Below are 19589 nucleotides of genomic sequence, written 5' to 3'. Positions count from 1 at the left end.
CCGCATGGCCCGCGGGGAGTGCGGCGGCAGCGCCGCTCCTCGCTCGAGCGGCGGCGGCGGCGGCGGAGGGGGGAGAACGGCGGCGGCGGCGGGGATGGGGGTGCCGCGCGGCGCGGGTTGGGCGGCGGAAGGCGGCGGTGATGGCGGGGCCCGCGGCCCCGGAGCGCCACCGCTGCGCTGAGCCCCCGGGCCTGCCGCGAGGAAGAGGAGGAGGAGGAGGAGGAGGTGGAGGAGGAGGAGGAAGGACCCGATGGCGAACAGCAGCGAGCTGGGGAGCAGCAGCAGCCCGCACCTGCCCAGCGCCGGCGGCCTGCTGAGCGCCTCCGGGCTGAAGCTGGCCACACTGGGGCTGATCCTCTGCGTGAGCCTGGCAGGCAACGTGCTCTTCGCTTGGCTCATCCTCAAGGACCGACACCTGCACCGTGCCCCATACTACCTGCTGCTGGACCTCTGCTTGGCTGATGGGCTCCGCTCGCTGGCCTGCTTCCCCTTCGTCATGCTGTCGGTGCGCAGCGGGGCCGCCTGGCCCCACGGGCTGCTCAGCTGCAAGGTGCTGGCCTTCCTGGCTGTGCTCTTCTGCTTCCACGCCGCCTTCCTGCTCTTCTGCGTGGGGGTCACGCGCTACATGGCCATCGCCCACCACCGCTTCTATGCCAAGCGCATGACGGGCTGGACCTGCCTGGCCGTGGTGTGCATGGTGTGGACTCTCTCCATGGCCATGGCCTTCCCTCCCGTCTTCGATGTGGGCACCTACAAGTTCATCCGGGAGGAGGAGCAGTGCATCTTTGAGCACCGCTACGTCAAGGCCAACGACACACTGGGCTTCATGCTCATGCTGGCGGCCGTCATCGCCGCCACCCACCTGGTCTACATCAAGCTGCTCTTCTTCATCCACGGCCACCGCAAAATGAAGCCGGCCCAGCTGGTCCCAGCCATCAGCCAGAACTGGACCTTCCATGGGCCGGGGGCCACGGGCCAGGCGGCGGCCAACTGGACGGCTGGCTTTGGTAGGGGACCCACGCCGCCCACCCTGGTGGGCATCAGGCAGGCCACCCATAGCCAGATCAAGAGGCTGCTGGTGCTGGAGGAGTTTAAGATGGAGAAAAGGCTCTGCAAGATGTTCTACATGATCACCTTGCTTTTCCTGCTCCTCTGGTCCCCCTACATTGTGGCCTGCTACCTGCGGGTCTTCATTAAGGCCAGCTCCATCCCCCAGGTGTACCTGACCACCTCTGTCTGGATGACATTTGCCCAGGCTGGGGTCAACCCCATCCTTTGCTTCATCTTCAACAAGGAGCTCAGGGTCTGCCTCCGAGCCCACTTCCCGTGCTGCCAAAGCATCCAGAGCACCCAGGGCACCATCCTGTGCGATCTCAAGAGCTTTGGGATGTAGGGGGGCTTCCTCAGCCTACAAAAAAGAAAGATGGATACCATTTTCCATGTTTCTGCATATGATCTCAAGAAAGTGTGACCCGTGGGGGATGTACTGAGCCACCACCCGGCACCTAAACCTTAGGCTGTAAGAAGCTGTTTTATTTATTTTTCTATACTCTGCGTGTGCTCTCCAGAACATAACAGGTTGCTGTTTATGGAAACAGGTACTTGAGCAGAACACCCCCAAACCTTAGGCTGTACGAAGCTGTTTCTCTTTGTGATTATGTGGTTTTTAACAACAAAACAGGGCTCCAAGTTTCTGGTCTTGCTTCTAATGTTTCTAGACGTGATTCCAACAGATACGGATTAAGGCCATGACGTTTTCTTTTTTTTTTTTTTTTCCTATTCCTGTCTGTTTTGATAAAGGCTTAACAATTTTACTCATGTAATATTTGATAAAAGCCAAGACAATTTTATACTAAAGTTATTTTTGATGACCTCAAGAGGTGTTGTTTTCTTATCATTTGATTTCAGTGAAGAACAAGAAGAGGACGTTCCTGGTGTGCTTTAGTGGAAGTCGGTTTTTGGTGGGAGCTGTGGGTTCATTCATTCTCAAATGGTTTGAGTATTTGAAGCAGTTACTTATAACTTTTGCCTGACATGCAAACAGTGTAGAACTAATTTCGATTTTCTCGTTGCACTATTTATTTGGTAATATTTCGGAACTATTTGTGAAATGTGATTTTAAAATACCAACTTTAAAACTAATCAACTATAGCAGTTTTTAAAAACCTAGATTGAAATTCATATTTTACTGCCTTTATAGGAAGTTATCTACAAACCTGGGTAACACTTGTACATTTTGACTGTTTTCTTTAATAAAATCTTGAAAACCTTGACTGTATGTAATTGTCTCAGAATGACAGCATTCTGCTTTGCTGACAAATAGCTTGTGTATCTGGAAGGTTGTATGTCTTGTGTCTGAGTAGATTTCACAGCCGGGGTCATTATGGACAAGCACAATCCTTACTTGCTGTTAGATCTCAATTTAGGTGTTTTTACCAATAAAAATGACTGATGCTATTTTTAAGGAGACTTAAGTTCATAATGGGCAACAGGTTTATGTAGCGCAATGGTAGAGCAGATGACTGTGAGGATCACTGATTTGAGTTGGAGAAGCAGTTCCTTAACATGACGGCTTGGGTAACACTGGTCTCAAACTGCATTCTTAATGGATAACTTAAACTTACTCAGCACAGCACATCCTAACTTGTTTCATTTAGAAAAACTTCTTTGGAAGTGCTGCAGCTGGCAGCACGATGGCAGGATCCTGATGTGACTCAGAGGAAGCTGTGCCCGATGCGCTGCTTTCAGGTGCGTTGTGCAGCGTTTAGCAAACATCAGTCAGCGCCGCGCTGCTGCCTGTCACACAATGACAGCAACAAGCTCCCTTTCCATAAAGAAATCATGCCTGAGCTGGAAGCAGCTCTGCAGTCAGAGGCTGTTAGCCATCAGCTGAGCAACGGCTGTAGTGTGGCTGTTAAGGACCGTGCTCCTGGGTAGGGTAGAACAAAGCAGGACTATTGCTTCCAGATCTGTTAGTGAAAATGCATCTGGGTACAGCAGGAACCCTGTCAGAACTTCAGGTGGTGGCAGAAGCTGGCTATCAGCACAGCTCATGTTTTCATCCTCAAGTGCCAGATTGTGGCTTAGTAAACCTGGATGAGTAATCCAGGTAGAGCTGTTATGAAGAGGAATGTGCAACGCATTGATGCTGTTACTAGTAATTGCATTCCAAATGTCCTTTGTGTGCCTGCTTTACTGTTAAGCTCTTTTTTACGGGATCCCAAATTGTTCAGAATCATCTCCTTAAAGTTCAAAAAATCTCTTGTGCAGATAAAATATCTTTCTGGGGCCTAGAACTGTGATCTCCAACTGAAGTCCTGTGTTCTCATGCAGCCCAATTAAGGAACAGCCCATGTTTCCTCACTTATGCTATTAAAAGTGTCAGATATTTTGGCATCCCAGCTATAAGTAGTGTGCTTATGATTCTATTTAAACCCCAGAGATAGGAGAGCTGTTATTTTAAAACAGCCCTAAAAGCTGCAAGGACCACATTTTTCTCTTCCAGGAGAATTAAGCACAGGTTGTGTAGTTGGTTGGATATACAGGGGGTGATGAATTGCCCTTAGGGGGGTTGGTCTGTTTGCTGTCTGCTGGATGGAACCGCCGCCTTGCTGTCACCACTGGTGGCAACCAGACCCATGGCAAAAAGATACAGAGAGATGTAGAATGGGTATCTCTACCATACCTTTTGCTTGCACAGAGACCTGTCAGGACTTCCCTTAGGACAGAATTGGTGCCTTTAAAAGTTAGTTTGGTACCTGAGGTCCTTCTAATACCAGGCTGATGATGATCCTAGCTTCACCAGCACAAGGGAGAAGGAACTCCAGTAGCTTTAATTCAGGCTTTAGATGGGTCTTGAACAATAGAGCTTCATTCCAGAGGGGGGGAGGGCGGTGAAACTATGTATAAAAGGACAGATAGGTGGCAGAAAATGTAGCAGTGTTCAGTGACCAGCACTACAAGTCTAGCCTGGGGCTGAGCATGCCAAGGAAATGTGCAGGCCAGAAAGGGCTGGGGGAGCACCAGGGGATGAGTATTCCTTCTGGAATCTGAGAACAGATAAGGAAGTTTCAAAAAACAAACAAAAACAACCAAGCTGAGCATCATCAAGGCACAGCATTAACACATTCTCACAGTATCCCTCAGTCTGGATATGGGGAAAGTGGGTCACAGGGATTAACTGCTTTGGCCATGCTTAGAGAAGGGGACTCAGAGGATGAAACCTGCTGTGAAGTGGAGGAATAAAGCAAGGAGAATGGGCTGAGGCCTGGAAGTCTTCTCCGGTGCTGGTAGGACCCCTGAGGAGCAGCTGTGAGCTCTGTGCCCTCAGCTGCCCATTGAACACCACTGCTCTGCTCTGCCTCAAAGTGCTAATGGACGGAGCTCAGCAGGAGCTGAGTGCAATAATTACCTCCTGCGGCCACACGGGAAGCTATTGCAGCTCGTTGTGCAAGTGCTGGGCTCACGTGCAAAAACTCAGATGCTTTGAACCCGTTCCCATCCCCTCTAACCGCAATGCAAATCTATGGTGAGCTCAGTGGGCTGCATGGCAGCAGGGCACTCACCTCTCCCACCTACCTGTGCTCAGTCAACATGCAGATCAAACCCTTTCCACAACAGGACATTTGTGATGGTTTCATATTCTCTGGGCAACAGGAGTCGGCATCACGTGAAATGCCATCATCATCCCCCTGGAGACTCTCCACTGTCTGGCTCAGAGCTCACAGCACGCTTGCTTTTGCATGGCTGTGGTAAAGAGTTGCAGTTGCTGTGGCAGCTGTGCTGCACTGGGAAATCCTACTGCTGCTGGCATCTTCCCTCACTCCCCAGATATTTAACACATTCCTTGCAAGCGTTCCCAGCAGAAATCTTGCTATGCTGTGTCAGCGGAGGTTTTAGCACGAATTTCTATATCAGGGCAGCGTGAAAAGTGACACTGATCTGAAATCTCAGCAAGTACTGCCTTATGGGCATCTCTGCTTCGCAGCACTCAGAGCCTGTGAATACTGCAGGGTGCCTCTGTTGTTCAGCTTTGGAAAGTTTGCTGGGAAGAGCCGAAATATTTAATTCTTGCGTATTACATTGATGTGTGAAGGTCTCACATTTGGTGGTGGAGGTGAGCAGGGGACATGTAGCCCGTGGGCTCTTGCTGTTTGCTCTGACAGCGCCAAGTCTGCACCAGGGAAGACAAAACTGCCTCCCAGAACAGCGTGAAGTCAGTTGCCTTGAGGAAAAGGGCAGGAATTTGGCTTATTCCTATAGCAGAAATTCTTCCCTGGGGCTCTACCTGGCTGTGATACAGCTCCACCTCCGGCAGGCTGCTCTGCCATATGCTGCAGGACTGCCCCAGGACACACCGAGCTCAGCTCAGAGCTGGCACTGTCCCTCCTTTCCAAGCAAAGGATGCTCAGCATTGGGCTGGATCTCTGCCACCTGCCCACATGGTTACAAACAGTTACGTTTCCCATTGCGGTGCTGATATTTGCTCAGAGTTGCCTGCAAAGCACCCAGCAGAGCAGTGGCTCGGGCAGCGATACACACCTACAGGCAGAACACGATGCCAGGTGGCTCAAGGCACTCATCAACTTATGCTGCAGAGGAGGGATTCTGTGACATCAGAATATCCCAGAAACCATACAACATAGCTGTATCTCAAACCAAAGTGAGATAATAAACACAGCAAGGGGGCTGTTTTCTAATAGATCTCTCCTATGATCCCCCCCCCTACGATTTTTAGGGCAGCTTCTTTCATAGTTGCTCAAGAACTGCAAAGGCTACAATCAGCCATTGCAATAGGAACCAGGAAGCATCTCCTATGCTGGGTGTTGGTACACCCAGGAGTATCATAACATACACAGCAACCACAGCAGCGGAGCCATCAAAGAGAAACCATCTCTGAAGGAGTTCTCCTAAAAGCTGGCATAGAATGCCGGGATGGGGCTGATAGAAGCCTTGCCCCAACACCTTCCCATGCTGGTGCTCTCGATCAATGCTATGTCATTGATCTTCACTCACCCATTAACTGTAGAGTTGGTGACTGAGGGCTGAATTTTCAGTGGGCCTTTTGCACCACTCTGCCTTTCCCTAGAGCTGATGCTGAACATCCCTGAGCCCATTTTCACTTGGCCATGTCACTGGCTGCTCCAAGCCTTGGTGTTATATCTGAAAAAATGATTAATTATTCTGGCTCACCTTCGTAAAGCCCAGAACCACTGAAGGCCAGAGCAAACCTTTATCACAGGCAAACAATCGCTGACTATAGAAGCTTTCATCACTCAGCTTTAAAGTCAAGCTAAGCCTTTAATGCGAGCTGTTGCATTTCTGTATTTCTATTCATGTTTAATGACCTCAACACTTGCACTGTGCCTTTGATCTCATGAGTCATACATGGTCTGACTGTGGATGCATTTATTGGAAGGCCACTTTCTTCAACACTGTGTTTTTTGCCTCTGCTATGACCAGGTTGATGCCACAGAGCACTTTGAGTAGGAGGCTTTCAAGTTCAAAGCGAGTCTTGCAAGGACACAGGGAACTGTGAAGTCCTGGCTAATTTTAGGCACTCATCAGTGCTGATAGAGTAGGCAGCAATCAGGCGATCACCCAGGGAAGAGACACCCCTCCTAAAGCATTATTTACTGGTGTGCCATTAAAAAATGCAGTCCTATGTTTGTGGAAGGATGATTAATCATTGGAACAAGTCATCCAGGGAAGGAAGGGTGCTCCATCTGTGAGCAGCGGCAGCCCATGTGCCCACCCACAGCCAGCAGCCACACTGTGCCCAGGGTTCTGCCTAAGTGCCTGGGGTGGCAAAAACCAGGAGCACTTGTACACAGCACCACATCCCGTCTGTCTGAAAGCAGTGTGTTCCTTTCTTTCACTGCCTGACAATACCCATTATCACTCCTTACCCATTATCACTCCTTACAAACACCAGTGCAGCTCTCAGAAAATTCAGCAGAGATAAGAGCCAAAAGGGCTTTGCCGTTTAAAAAAATATCCAGAAGGGGGAAACACAGGCAGAATTAGAAGCGGAGCAGAAGTCTGGGTGCTTTCTGACAGTGAGAGAAAGAGGGATGATTTAGTGAAATACAACCTCCCTCCATCAAACCTCTCAATCTGCTCCCATCTGTCACCGGGGAGCTGAAGGAGGCAGTGAGCAACCCGGTAGCTGGGTGAATCAGTGGGGCCCTCCTGCTTGCTCCCCTCCATGGGCCCCATACACAGCACTGCCCAGCCAAATCCAGCTGGGCAGAGGACATCTGGATGCAGAGGACAGCAGCTGAGCATACAATGTACAGTCAGACCAAGGGGAACGTGGGCACCCAAGTCAAGGAGCTGACAAGGCAGCGTGAAGCCATGGTGTGATATCACCTCTGGGCATGGAGGTGTGCCCACTTCGTCCCTGTAGATCCCAAACACTCAGAGGACGACGTTTCCTTACTCTATTGCTTACACAATCTCTGTCTGAGCAAAAGTGCTGATGTAAGCCAGCCCCAGGTCACCAAAAGCTCTGTTGCAATGCGTAAAGGTCTGTTTGAGACTTCAGGGAGTTCAGAGGAACCAGAGTGGAGGGTGAAATGATGACAACACAGCAGCCAAAAAGCTCCGCCATTGTACCAAGAGGGCTCAGGGACCCTCCTGATAAGGCTTCATCCATGTGAGTAGGAACAAAAAAAGGAGACAAGAAAATCTCCTTTTTGTGCTGAGAAAGAGCCCACAAACACCCACGTGATGAACAACAAAGCATGCTCACATGTGCAAGAGAAGTAAGCAGGGCTTGGTTCTGCTCACTTTCCTTTAGGAAATTGTAGGTGATTTTCTCTACGTCTGACATGCATTAAGCTCATCTCCATTCCTGTGCTCACAGCATTGATCAGTAACAGCTGTACCCCCGCTGTTTTGGCATTTCATTTCTATCTAATAGAGAGAGGCACATTGATTTTGCAGTTATCAAAATCCCCTTGTATTTGCACAGCCTTTTCTCCTCCTGCAATTTTCTAATTCCTTCTGGAAAACATGTTACACATTGTCAAGATCAAATTCCTGAGACATCTTGTTTAAATCAAGGGACTCTCAGCACCTTCTGTTTCTTTTGAATATCCATCTGTGCAGTAATAACAAATCAGAGTGCTGCTGGAGTGGGAGGGTGTCCACAAGGACCCAGGGCTGCACTCTGCTCACTGGGGCTGCACAGCATCAGGGCTCATTGTGCTGACAGTGCAGATCAGCAAAGGGCCTCTTTGCTGGGCACATGATGAGATCTCACATGGTGCAGCCACAAAACAACAACAAGCCCAAGGTTTCCAACCCACCTTCATAGTAGCATGAGTAAAATCCAAATACCCCATTTCACATACCTTATAGCAGCCCCACACAGTACAGGCTGTTTTTCCAGCTCTCCAGCCCACCTGGATGACCCCCAGCCTTGTACTAACTTCAGCTCCTCATGCACAACCCAGGCCTTGGTTAGGGCAAACACCTGCTCAGATCTCAGCCCCACTGACCAAGCAGCCAAGAGAATTTGTTACACACTACCACCTACACCCAAAGACTTCGTAAGGCTTTCAAAAGGGGCATTTCCCAGTGGGGGATTATATGCAGGAGAGTGCAGACAAGGCCACACTCCAGCTGGGCTTTGTGCTGCTCCCCATCCCTCAGGCTCACAGGTGCTGCTTGCCCTGCAAAGCACCTCGCCTCACCTACCTAATTAGCAAGAAATCAAATTAAGGCAGCAGCTCGTTATGTTTTGCAGCATCCTTTCTTACAATGGTTTTTTGCTAAGCCAAAATCTGGTGATAAACAGGGAACTTCTCCCAGCTTGAAGTGATAGCATCGTTATTCTGTAACATGCCTGTAATATCAATATTAATATAACATTAAAGATTAATGCACATATTTGTATTAATAATTAATAATATTTCTCCAATGTTAATAAAACTGCACTCAGCATTAGCATGGATCTCCCAGGTAGAGAGGATGAAGGAGAGCACTACAGCCAGAAGCTGATGCAGACCAGCCTGCAGTTGCTGCAGGGTCACAGCAGTGGCAGCCAGGAGCAGGGCTGAGAGCTGCTGCTGTGATCCATTCTGACCGTGTGCTTTGTGGGGATGAATGGAGTGAGAGGTGGGGACACACGCACATCTGGGCTGTTTCTGTGTTCCTTCCTAAAAATGGAAGCCCAGAGAGAACCTGAGAAGGTCTTAGTGGGTAAAGATCAGTGCTGGCATCAGGACATGAGCCCTGGGCTTGGGCTGCTCTGAGCCAGAAAGGTGCAATGCCATCCCTCCAGTCTCTCCAAATCTATTTTTCTAATGCCAAAGCAGCAGTTCCAGTGGCTGCTTGCTGCTTCCAGAGGGCCGTGGGGGCAGGTGCCTGGTGAATGCACTGGGACATGTGTCCTCTCAGCAGTACAGGTGTTTGCTTTAGTGTAGCATGCTAGTTGCTCCATCCCATCATCACCACCAGCAAAGGCTCTGATTGTTGGAAGATGAGCAGCTTCCCTTTCCCAGAGGCAGCATACGTTTGCATGTCTGAGAGCAGAAATGTGTGAACCTCACACAAACTATCAGAATTCCATCTCCAGGGCCACAAGTAAGCATGGAGTTGCATAGTTGCATGGTACTCCATAGAGAACCCACCAACTGCACGTCTGACAGGCTGAAGGCTTTGAGGCATGTGCAAAGACAAACCTCTCACTTTAACTCCTCCAACGTTCCCCATCCTCCACCTCCCAGAGCACAGCTTGGTTGTGATAACAGGGATGCGATCACAGGGTACACTGAATAAAAACTGAAAACCACAATGACAAAATAATGTTATAATATTAAAATAAATCAAATAATATACTGCCATTATTCTGATACAGAATTTTTACACAGCAAATTCGGTACATATACAAGAAGTCAGGCAGCCCATTACAATAAATGTCAGGGTTCCTTTTTTAATATAAACTACATCTTAATACATAGTTTGGGATGATCAGGTAGTTTTACACCAACTCCAGTAACAAAGACTTTTCCTAATCTCAGAGTATTAAAATAACAGAGTCTTGTAATGCTTTGAGTATTGAAATGCTTTGGTTCTGTCAGCCACTTTTTAAAAGTGTAAAATCTACATCTACTGGTTAAACGTTTAACATGGAGGTGTGCCTAACTTACAGACAGTTATATTAACCAAGGAGTGAAATAGAAGGGTAGGTTTTCGGTAACTGTTATATGCTTCCCTCCGTATAATTATTCAAATCTCAGTTTGATTCAAGCATTCCAAAGAGTAAAAATGCAGCCAAAGTTTTCCAAAGGTGATAACTGTTGTGGCTGGTTTCATTCTGGGGTTAAGCTGGAGCCACACAAACAGGACTGTCCAGCAACAGTGCTCCTTATGTCAGAAATCTGCACTGCGCAGCAAATCCCACTTCACCCCCCTCAAAATGAAAGCCCTTCAGAAAACCTTGGCCGCTACAGCACAGCACGGCATCATCACTGTGATGTTGGTGAGGCAGGGAAGGATGGGAGAGGGGTCCCAGCGAGTACCTTGCTCATCACAACAACAAACAGAACACGGGCGGCTCCTCCTCAGAACACCGAGCAGCTCCTGCTAAAAGAAGACGTCTTCTTTCCTGAAGTCCGGCAAACACCTGAACTTGCTGGGTGATGCCCGCATGCAGGCCAGGCTGGGGAGGCAGGGGCAGGTATGGTGCATCCGCCGCCCTGGGAAGGGCACCTGGAAGGAGGAACGTGGGTGTCAGCAGGGCACGGCCACGGCGGAGCTGCGGTAGGAGCGCTCAGAGAGCAGTGCCCTGCAGCCTGCGCAGGAAGTGGCACCATAACGACCCACAGTGGCAGGCTCTCCCTGCCCAGTACCCCTTCCAACTTCCCTGCACCTTATCCCAGCCCAGCCTGGGTCACCGGCCGCAGAGCCTGCAGGAATGGCATCTCTCGGCTGCCTGCGCAACACAGAACCTGCAATCACAGCTCTGCTGCTGGCAGGACTGGCTCATTGCAGCTTCCAGCAGCCTAAGTGATGTATTCTAAACCCTCCACATGCATAGCTCTGGGTTTAGGATGGGTGATAGCAGCATGGTAACACAGAGACATGGGAGGGATGCAGGGTCTATATGCAAGGTGCATAATAGTAGTGATGCCACCTACAGACGTGTTGCAGACCCTGCCCTTGTGATGCCATCAGATTGCTAATAGCATCAAGCTGACACCATCTCGTTGCTGAGAAGGAAAGCAGAAGGTGGGGAGCCAATCGCCAGACATCTGTAGGTCCCCTGGAGGTCTCCAAGGTGTTGGGGTGGCCATGGGTTCACTACTGATGGGGACACAAAGCTCTGTTCCACCTGGTCCCAGCCAGGATCCCCACCAGGAATAAGGATGCTGTTACATTCTGCACATCACAGGGCCTATAACCACAGAGGCTATGACCATTTGCAGTTGCAGCCATGCTCCTCAGCCCTACTCACCCTGTGGCTCAGAGGATGGCACTCCTCTCCTACATTGCCCATCGGTGTGCACATCCGCAGGCTGCGGATCCATAGGCTGACAGCACAGCACATCCCTCCTCCACACTGCTGGTCTCTGTCGCAGGCCTGCGGTTCCAGAAAGAGAAATTGTTTATTCTGTTTGCATAAATACTTTTCACCCATAGCCGGAGCCTAAGGGAGCTCAGGGAGATGCGAGGACACAGGGCACCAGACAAATGGAATCCCATCTTAAAGAGAAGCTAAGAATTGAAATCATCCCCGTGAATTTAAAGACTTCTAGAGACCTATTCCTTCTAGTTTCTTATGGTAATGTCTGATGGTTGAGTGCCTTTCAAATGCAAGTGCTTGGTAGTTCTGTTAGCAAACTGCAAGTGGAAGTAGATAAAATACAAGTTTAAATAGGGAATGTACACTGTTATGTAGAATTACGTGTAACTAAAAGATGTCCCAACTGTATAACTGAAAACACTTTGTGTGAGTGCCGGTGCCCAAGAAAATGTGGTAGCACATACCCTGCAAGGGGAAACTGAAATTATCAGTCATTTATCCAATGTGTTTTGTGGCCTAGATAGCACAAACTAAAATTAAGCTACTGGGTGTATTTCAAAAACCAGAAACCATGAAGAGCAATCGATATATTAGGGCTTGGAACAGGTTACTGCACATCTTTCTTTTTGTAGACCAGAAGATCATCGGACTCTCAATCATATTCTCTCATTGCCAAAGCAGTGAGAAATTCTGTCAGTTAAAGGTTCTGATGATGCCCCAACAGTAGGGTCAGGCACCTTGCTGCTCTCATGTCTGGCAATGGGGCTGAGAGGCCAGAGGCACAGCAAGAGGCAGCTTCTAAAAATGCACCTAAAAGCCAGGAAGGCTGCTCAGCAGGACAGTCATTGAGTCAATGCCTACGGGTCTCACCTTGGGATCTACATGATAAATGCCAACAGATTGCACTCTGCTGAGTAAACGTTGCACTGTTTCAAACAGCAATGCCAGATCAGCGAGTAATTTAGGGAAAAGCTGTTGCAATTACTGTCAGTATGTGTGTAACCCAATGGCCAGCACTTCTCCTCAACGCATGTAAGGAAGCAGAGCTCTGTGCTGTGAGCAAGCCCAAACACGCAGCATATTTACTTAAAAGGATAGAGTGGCCAAAAAACTAACAATGCAGCCTTCCAGGTAGGTAATGTTTGCTTTCTTTCTTCTCTCTCTCTCAAAATAAAATAAAACAATCCCTCTGATGGTATAATTTTACCCTAGGCACAGGACTGATGGTCTTGGAGTCGCTTTGCCCGCAGCAGAGCAGTGTAAGGGGTGCAGAACAGTTTGGGGAGAGGCAAGCAGTGCTGAACAGTGCTATGGTTTAGAACTCACTCTCATGCACATACATATATTCATCTGGCAGAGCTTTTAAGATCCCCCTTCCAAAATGTTTGATGAGCTATTAAAGCATGCATCCCCAGTGCTGCTGTTCACCCCGACCTTCCTGCCGTGCTCTGGGCACAGCTCATCCCCCTCAGTGCCCCTTTTCACACAGCTTTGTGGAAAACGCAGCCTGAGAAAAAGTCCATGAAGAAATGCTGGCTCCAGAGCCAGCGGAAATCAGCACATGAGCTGCCACAAGGTTCTGTTTGAGTCTTAAATTGCAAAGGAAGAGCACTTTGTCTCAGAGGATGTGGATGAGAACACGTATGTCAGCTTCCACCTGAGATTTCCCTTTTCGTTCGGAAGCCAAAAACCCATCAGAGCAGCTTGAGCAGAAACACACTGCAGTAGTTACCAAAGTAACATTTTTAGTATAAACATTTTTGATTTTTTAACGCTGTGTGTCTTTAATCTATGATTCAGAGCTTCGCAATTATTTAATTTATTCATTATGCTTTAGAGGTGTAGCCACAACCTTAACGACAGGCTAACGTACACCCGTCCTTTCGTTGCTCGAAACAGTTCTGTTGAAAAGGAACATTCGTTTCTCAACTACGGAAAGATTCCTTCCTGCTGACACTCTGCTCCGTCCCGGGAGCTGCTCTGGAGTCCAGAGGACACCCGCAGCCCGCACGGCCCCGCAGTGCCTGGTGATTCCAGCAGCCATGTGAGCTGCCGAAAGAATGCCAGAGCTGGGTCACCGACCCAAAGCAAACACGAGAAAAATCATTTTACTTCGGAGTGATGCAACGCTTCGGGTTGAATAACGTCTTTGTGAAAAAAAAAAAAAAAATCACAAGCAAAATAAATCTCAAGCCTAAACACACAACAACAACAGAGGATTCGCTCGCAGTGAGGAAAAAAACCAGCACGGTCATACTTAAAAAAAAAAAAAAAAAAAAAAAAAAGCAAGCAGCGTTTAGCGGTGATGGCAGTAAAGGTGATGGCAGTAGCGGTGCCGCCGGGTGGGCACACGGCTGCAAGAGCCGCGCGGACCCCGAGTCGGGCAGCGCCGGGGGCAGCGGGAGGGCCGGAGCCCCCGCCCCGCCGGGAGCAGCGCCCCGGGCACAGACCTCGTGCTGCGCATCCTTCGGCGCAGCGCCCCGCGGGTCCCGCCGCCACCCGGACATCTCTCACCCCGGAGAGTCCCCTAAGTCCTGGTGTCGCTCAGCGCAGGGAGACCCCCAGTTCCGCTCAGCCCCAGCCCCAGAGAGCCCCGCACGTCTCTCTGTCGCTTACCCACACAAGTCCCAACGCCTCTCCGGCGCCCACACAGCCCCGCGACCGCCGTCCCGCTATCGGTTATCCCGGAGACCCCCAGCCCGGCACCCTTTACCCCCGCACAGCCCTCCTCCCGTCGGCGCGTCCGACGGTGCCGTCCCGGTGCCGTGCGAAGGCGCTCACCCCGGTGATGACGGCTCCGCGCCCCGCGGGCAGCAACGCCAGCAGCAGCAGCAGCGCAGCTCCGCGCAGGCTCCGCATGCTGCCGGCCCCCGGCCCCCTGCGCTCCCCGCGGGCGCGGCGCGGTGGAGCCGTCCCGGTGCCGCCCCGGCCGTTATAAAGCTGGGGGCTGCCGTGCCGCGCCGTGAGTCACCCCCGCCCTGGCAGCGCCGCGGGACGCCGCGCGCACCCCTCGGCGGGGCCGGGGCGAGGCGGGGGGGCACCAGCGGTCGGCTGGGGACAGCCCGGGGCACGTCGGGGGGGCGAGCCGCCGGGTGTCCCGCTACTGCCGAGGGACATCCCCGGAGGCATCGCTCAGTGGGTCCTGGGGAGATGTCCCGCAGTAACCGAGGGCAACCCCAGGGAGCATCCTACTGCAAGTAGGGAGCATCGCGCGGCAGCCAGGGGACATCCTAGGGGGCGTCCTGCGAGATGTAGGGAGCATCACACAGCAGGTCCAAAGGGACCCTGCAGCAGGTGGGAGACCATGCTGCAGGTTAGGGCACATCCTAGGCTAGCGGCAGCCCAAAGTGGCTGGTGCCAGCCTGAAGATCTGCCCACACCAATGCCCGAGTCCTCTCTGCTTTTGTTCCTGCAGGCTCTGTGGTTCTCCAGTTCCCTCCAGTCCAGCTTTAGAGGAAGAAATGAGAGGAGTGAGGTTGGGGACCCTCGGCACTTCTTGCAGCCCCAGCACCAGCACAATAGCTGATCACCTCTGTGGGCTGCTGAGGTGGAAGGGTTGACGGTGCTGCCTTTGGGAACCTCCGTCCCCTCTGGAGAGAAGACACCAAAGCGCAGTGAATGTGCAAACTTTCAGAGAAGCAGTGAAACACATGCAGAGCTCTCTTCAGTGCCCCTCACTGTATTTTTGTCTGTTCTCTTTTCCTTATTTTTCACCTCTCTATTCTTAATTTCACCTTTCCTCTAATTCATCTCTATCCCCTTTCTGCCTCCCTGTCCCCACCTCGCCCATCCCTCCCTCCCACCCCCACTGCTTCACCCCTTCCCACACGTAGCTCCCTGTTCTCTCAGATTTTTCAAATTCTCTTTTTCCAAACAGGAAGGCTGAGTCTTTGCGCAGCCCATATTTACACGATTCCTGAAACAGTCTCATTCTTTGGCTGAAGTGAGGCTAAGTGCAGCTGAAGGGGAGCATATAACGCACTTATTGTCTGGGCACAGCCCTGCTCCGCTCCATCCTGGTCGGGAGCTGTCGGATCGATTTGTTGGCGGCACCCCCGGGGGGGTCGGGCTGTCTGGCACTGTTTGCATTACAGACGTGGCCTTTTTGGTACTCATGGCTATTTCGTAAAAGTGCACTCAAGACAAATACGGTCTGAGTAAATGGAGTCACACTCTAAGGATGCTTTAAAAGCAAATTGGGATAGGCCGATTTTGACGCACAAGAAGTATTAAAAATAACCAGGCTGGATTTGTGGCTGTTGTGAGCCCACGTGGCTGGCTTGAGCCATCACCAGTCGAGCCAGCTGAAGGGCACAGTGTGCTTTAATTCTTATTTGTATCCTAGAAACAAACAACAAATAAATAAATACAAAACATGAATTACTATTTCCATAATGCCCAGGTGCACAGAAGTTAAAAAAAAAAAGTACAAATTATCATTCTCGGCTTCAAAACCACAGCAGAACTAAAGATGAATTAAAAAGGAGGAAATAACGCCATGGAGCTCTACATCATGGACATCATTGCTTGTAATGCTGTTTGCACCACAGGTGTGATGTGTGAGAGGCTGCCAGCCCAGGAGGTCACTGCTGTACCCTGGATGGCTGCAATGGACTTAACATCCATCACGATGCCATTCTTCTCACAACCAACACGTGCTAGAGCTTGTCTGCTGTTAGAAAAGGTCTTACACATCTACACGGCCTGTAGGTGACTGCAAAATTGGTATGAAAAATACCAATTTTTTTGGGTCCAATTAAATGGCTGATGTTCTAAAAAAAGTCAAAGCTTGGGAGGTGAGTCTCCTTATTTCAGTGCTGTTATGCCTTAGGGCTTCTGTGGAGCTGCACCTTTGGCTGCTCAGGAAGGATTAAGTTTCAAAAGAAGGAACCCCAAAAGCCGAATTTTCAGATCACCTTCCTAAATTTGCTGAATGTCTCCTATTGTAAAAACTCAAACATCAGAATCAGGAAATACCGTTCTGAAATACCCACGCGATGTTAGATTTGACACAGTGAATTGATGATCACGTAAAAGACCTCAGCTCTTGAAGATGCATATTTTTAGCTCCCAGTGTGGTTAGTAGCTCTATCTAATTCTCCTTGAAGCCTCAATTTCACTGAAAGCCAACTGTCTGTGAGTAGGCATTCAGATAATTATTTGGCCTATTCGAGTGATAATGCACTACAGAGTTTACAGGTTCCTGAAAAAACTAAGAATGGGAATAAATCAGCCATCTAAAAAGAAAATTTTCTCATAAAAGAACTGAGAAAAAGCAGATAATGTGAGACAGGAGAATTAACTTCTTGTCCTAAAAGCTCTCCTAATAACAACAGCATGTAATTTGTTCGATCTTTCACACTAGGTGTCAAGCAATGGGTGGAATTCAGTGCAAGTTTGCTGACTCCAGAATGGGAAGAATAGCATCACCTGTATCAAGTGCTTCCATGGACAGGTGCAGGACCATGACCAGCCTTCCCCAGGGCTGCAAGTTCTGCTTTTTCCTAAAGATTGCCTCAGCTGCACACTGTATCTGCTGCAGGAGGGGTGCAGCATGCGCTGCCTGCAGGCAGCAGTATGGGGTTAGCATGGATCTGCCCCACCACGGGCCTTGGCCACCAGGAGGGGACAGCTCGCTGCCTGCGGGCCAGAGCCACGGCCGTCTGTTCTGTGGTTACCACACCACGGACTCGCCTCCAGCACCAGTTAAACCAACTGGTTAAATGACAAGTCTTAAGAGATTTGCAAGTTTTAGGATTAGAAGAGGGCGGTTTGGTCTAAGTTCCATTAGTGAATGCTAAATAGGCAGAATGAACCTTTTGTTGAACAAGAGCATACGTCAAGAGAAATCAAACCTGGACTGAAAACAGGGAAGATTTCACCACCTCCAACAGTAAACTGCTCTGACCCTGAAAACCTCATTTCCAGTTGAGTTTAACCTACTTGGAGCAGCAGGTGATATCACACCCTGTAGCACCACAGGTTTCCACCTTCTGCAAAGAAATACAAGCTGGGAACAAGTTCCACAACACCTCAGCCAGGCTTTGCCATCATCACAACCCTCAGCCCATCCCACCCCCAGCCTTCCCCAGCACACCCACAAACTCCACCAGGTCTCTGGTGTTACTGCAGGAGCCTCCTCATCGGGGAGGAACAGCCACCCAGCTCTGCCCTGCGAGCTTCACAGACCCAGCGAGCCACGAGCTCAACAACAGAAGCAGCCCTTTGAGCACAGGAATAAAGTGAGAGCTGAAAACATCATTAGCGACCAAAAAGCATCCAGAAGTGTTTTCCTTTCTGAGGTCAGATAAGAATAGCTGTGATGAGCTGCTGTTCTAGCAGCGTGTTCCTCGCACTCTTTGTGTCTCATTATGCTGTTTTTCAGGGCCGTTGTCATAGTAGTCTGCGAAGAACCTTATGTAAGAAGAAGGATGATGGTTCTGCAGCTTGTTAAAAAAGAGCATTTAACAGATAAGTGCTAATGTTCTAGATTAGGGATTCTTGCTCCCTTACACTGTGCTGGATCATGTAAGCACATGAATCACTTGGACTGCAAAGTACACATCCTCCCATCAGCTCGGAGTTGAAGATTACAGTGTCTACTCATGAAACTGTGGCATCAGTAGAACAAAAATAAGAATAAAATGTGCAGTCACACAAACAAAACTACTGATTCCTTGTTTCTCATGAGAAACGACTCCTTTGACTTATACCCTTGTATTTACTCTTCTACATTCGTGCCACTGCATTTCCACATTCCAGGGTGGCACAACTGCAAGTGAATCAGTGGGATTTATGTGACAGACAGGGACTCACTGCCCCTCTGCAACTTTCATGTATGTCTTTTTAAATAATGCAGACCTCTTGCCAAGAAGACATAGTGTTGCTTTCGGGAAGGTCACTGGACTTTGGGGAAATATGCTTTCAATCTTTATTCTTCCCACTGATTGCTTTGGGGAGGAAGCTTCTCTCTTCTGAGCACACACCAGCACGGCCTCCTGCCAGCCCCAACTCGTTGCAGCCAAGCAATGGGCTGGTGGGAAGGGGATGGAGATGCTCCTGCCATGCCACTGCCAGCCTTGGGATGCTCTGTTCAGCTCTGCTTCCACCAGGGATGGGTCATTTATTAGCAGCTCGAGGCCAGAGGACACAGCTGCAGATCTCATCTGCTTTCCAGCCTGTGCCTTCAGCTCCATCACAAGATTTTTTTCTTGCACTATCTTTTCCACCTTTCTCACTTCTGTCCTTTTTTTCCTCGTTTTCTCTCCCTGCCACCACTGCTTAAAGGCAAGGCTTCCACTCAGCGCCAGAGCTGCAGTACCGCTGAATCCCTTTTTCTCCTTTTCATCCATAAGTGAGATTGCTCAGAAAGGTGAAAATCCCAGTGAGAAGGCACATTAGCAAAAAGCACGCACTGAAAGCCCTGCAGGGACAGCTGCAAACTGCTTCACCTCACCAGAGCCATCCCCAGTGTGGAAACTTCACTCCTTGTTCTAAATGTGAACTTTGAGGATTCTGACGTCTCTCTGGTGACACGCATCTCCAAGGACCCCAGAGTACTGAGCAAATTGCATGCTCCTGAATCACTCCAGCCATGGCTGGGGTGACAACTAACAAATGTCTGCCTTCCCAGGCCCACATTAAAGAACAGCTTTGGATGGGAAAAGGACTAAAACCCCGGCTTGGTAGTTTGGGGGCTTTATTGTGGGCTTTTCTCTTTTTTTTCTGTTATTGTTAGGATACAGATATAAAACACTGACATGGACCTTGGATCTCAGTGTGCTGGGGTTACTCAGAGGGAAAGTCGCGGTGTCCTTCTCATCTCCAGGAGGTTATCATCTTCTCATCTCTCCCAGAGACACTGGGCTTGGCAGGGAGGTGGCAGTGGAAGGCTGTGGGTGCAGCTCCCACCCAGCTTGCAAGGAACGAGTGCGACCTCCTGCGTCACCTGCGGGTGAGATGCTACAAAGGACAAATGACCCCGCTCACCCTCCTCGCTCTGATCTCCTGCCAGCTCCCATTTCCACAGCCACTAGTGCAAAGGGCAGCTCGTTGT

At 49.8% G+C, this 19589-nt stretch overlaps 2 protein-coding genes across 2 annotated transcripts; one reads left to right on the top strand and one right to left on the bottom strand.

The window, feature by feature from the left end:
* The first annotated feature begins 250 nt into the window (after positions 1 to 250).
* Positions 251 to 2214, top strand: GPR27 (G protein-coupled receptor 27). The gene has a single exon (XM_042823721.1). It carries the CDS (start codon positions 251 to 253, stop codon positions 1391 to 1393), a length of 1143 nt encoding a protein of 380 aa, XP_042679655.1. The 3' UTR covers positions 1394 to 2214.
* Positions 2215 to 9896: 7682 nt separating this feature from the next.
* On the bottom strand, positions 9897 to 14392 carry PROK2 (prokineticin 2). Its single transcript, XM_042823569.1, has 3 exons — positions 14315 to 14392; positions 11465 to 11590; positions 9897 to 10719 (listed from the first exon to the last, which is right to left on the bottom strand). Exons 1-3 carry the CDS (start codon positions 14390 to 14392, stop codon positions 10594 to 10596), a joined length of 330 nt encoding a protein of 109 aa, XP_042679503.1. The 3' UTR covers positions 9897 to 10593.
* Positions 14393 to 19589: the final 5197 nt, after the last annotated feature.

The sequence above is a fragment of the Centrocercus urophasianus genome, unplaced genomic scaffold (genome assembly GCF_019232065.1).
Source record: "Centrocercus urophasianus isolate 14NV4802_14NV808 unplaced genomic scaffold, USGS_Curo_1.0 seq_22, whole genome shotgun sequence".
Lineage (NCBI taxonomy): Eukaryota > Metazoa > Chordata > Aves > Galliformes > Phasianidae > Centrocercus > Centrocercus urophasianus.
This window is presented reverse-complemented; position numbering and strand designations above follow the sequence as displayed.

Excerpts from the sequence above, each read along its gene's own strand:
- GPR27 (XM_042823721.1), top strand. The coding sequence starts at position 251 with ATGGCGAACAGCAGCGAGCTGGGGAGCAGCAGCAGCCCGCACCTGCCC.
- PROK2 (XM_042823569.1), bottom strand. The coding sequence starts at position 14,392 with ATGCGGAGCCTGCGCGGAGCTGCGCTGCTGCTGCTGCTGGCGTTGCTG. Across the intron at positions 11,591-14,314 it reads GCGGAGCCGTCATCACCGGG|GCCTGCGACAGAGACCAGCA; the intron begins GTGAGCGCCTTC and ends CTGGAACCGCAG. Across the intron at positions 10,720-11,464 it reads GCCATCCTCTGAGCCACAGG|GTGCCCTTCCCAGGGCGGCG; the intron begins GTGAGTAGGGCT and ends TCCTCCTTCCAG.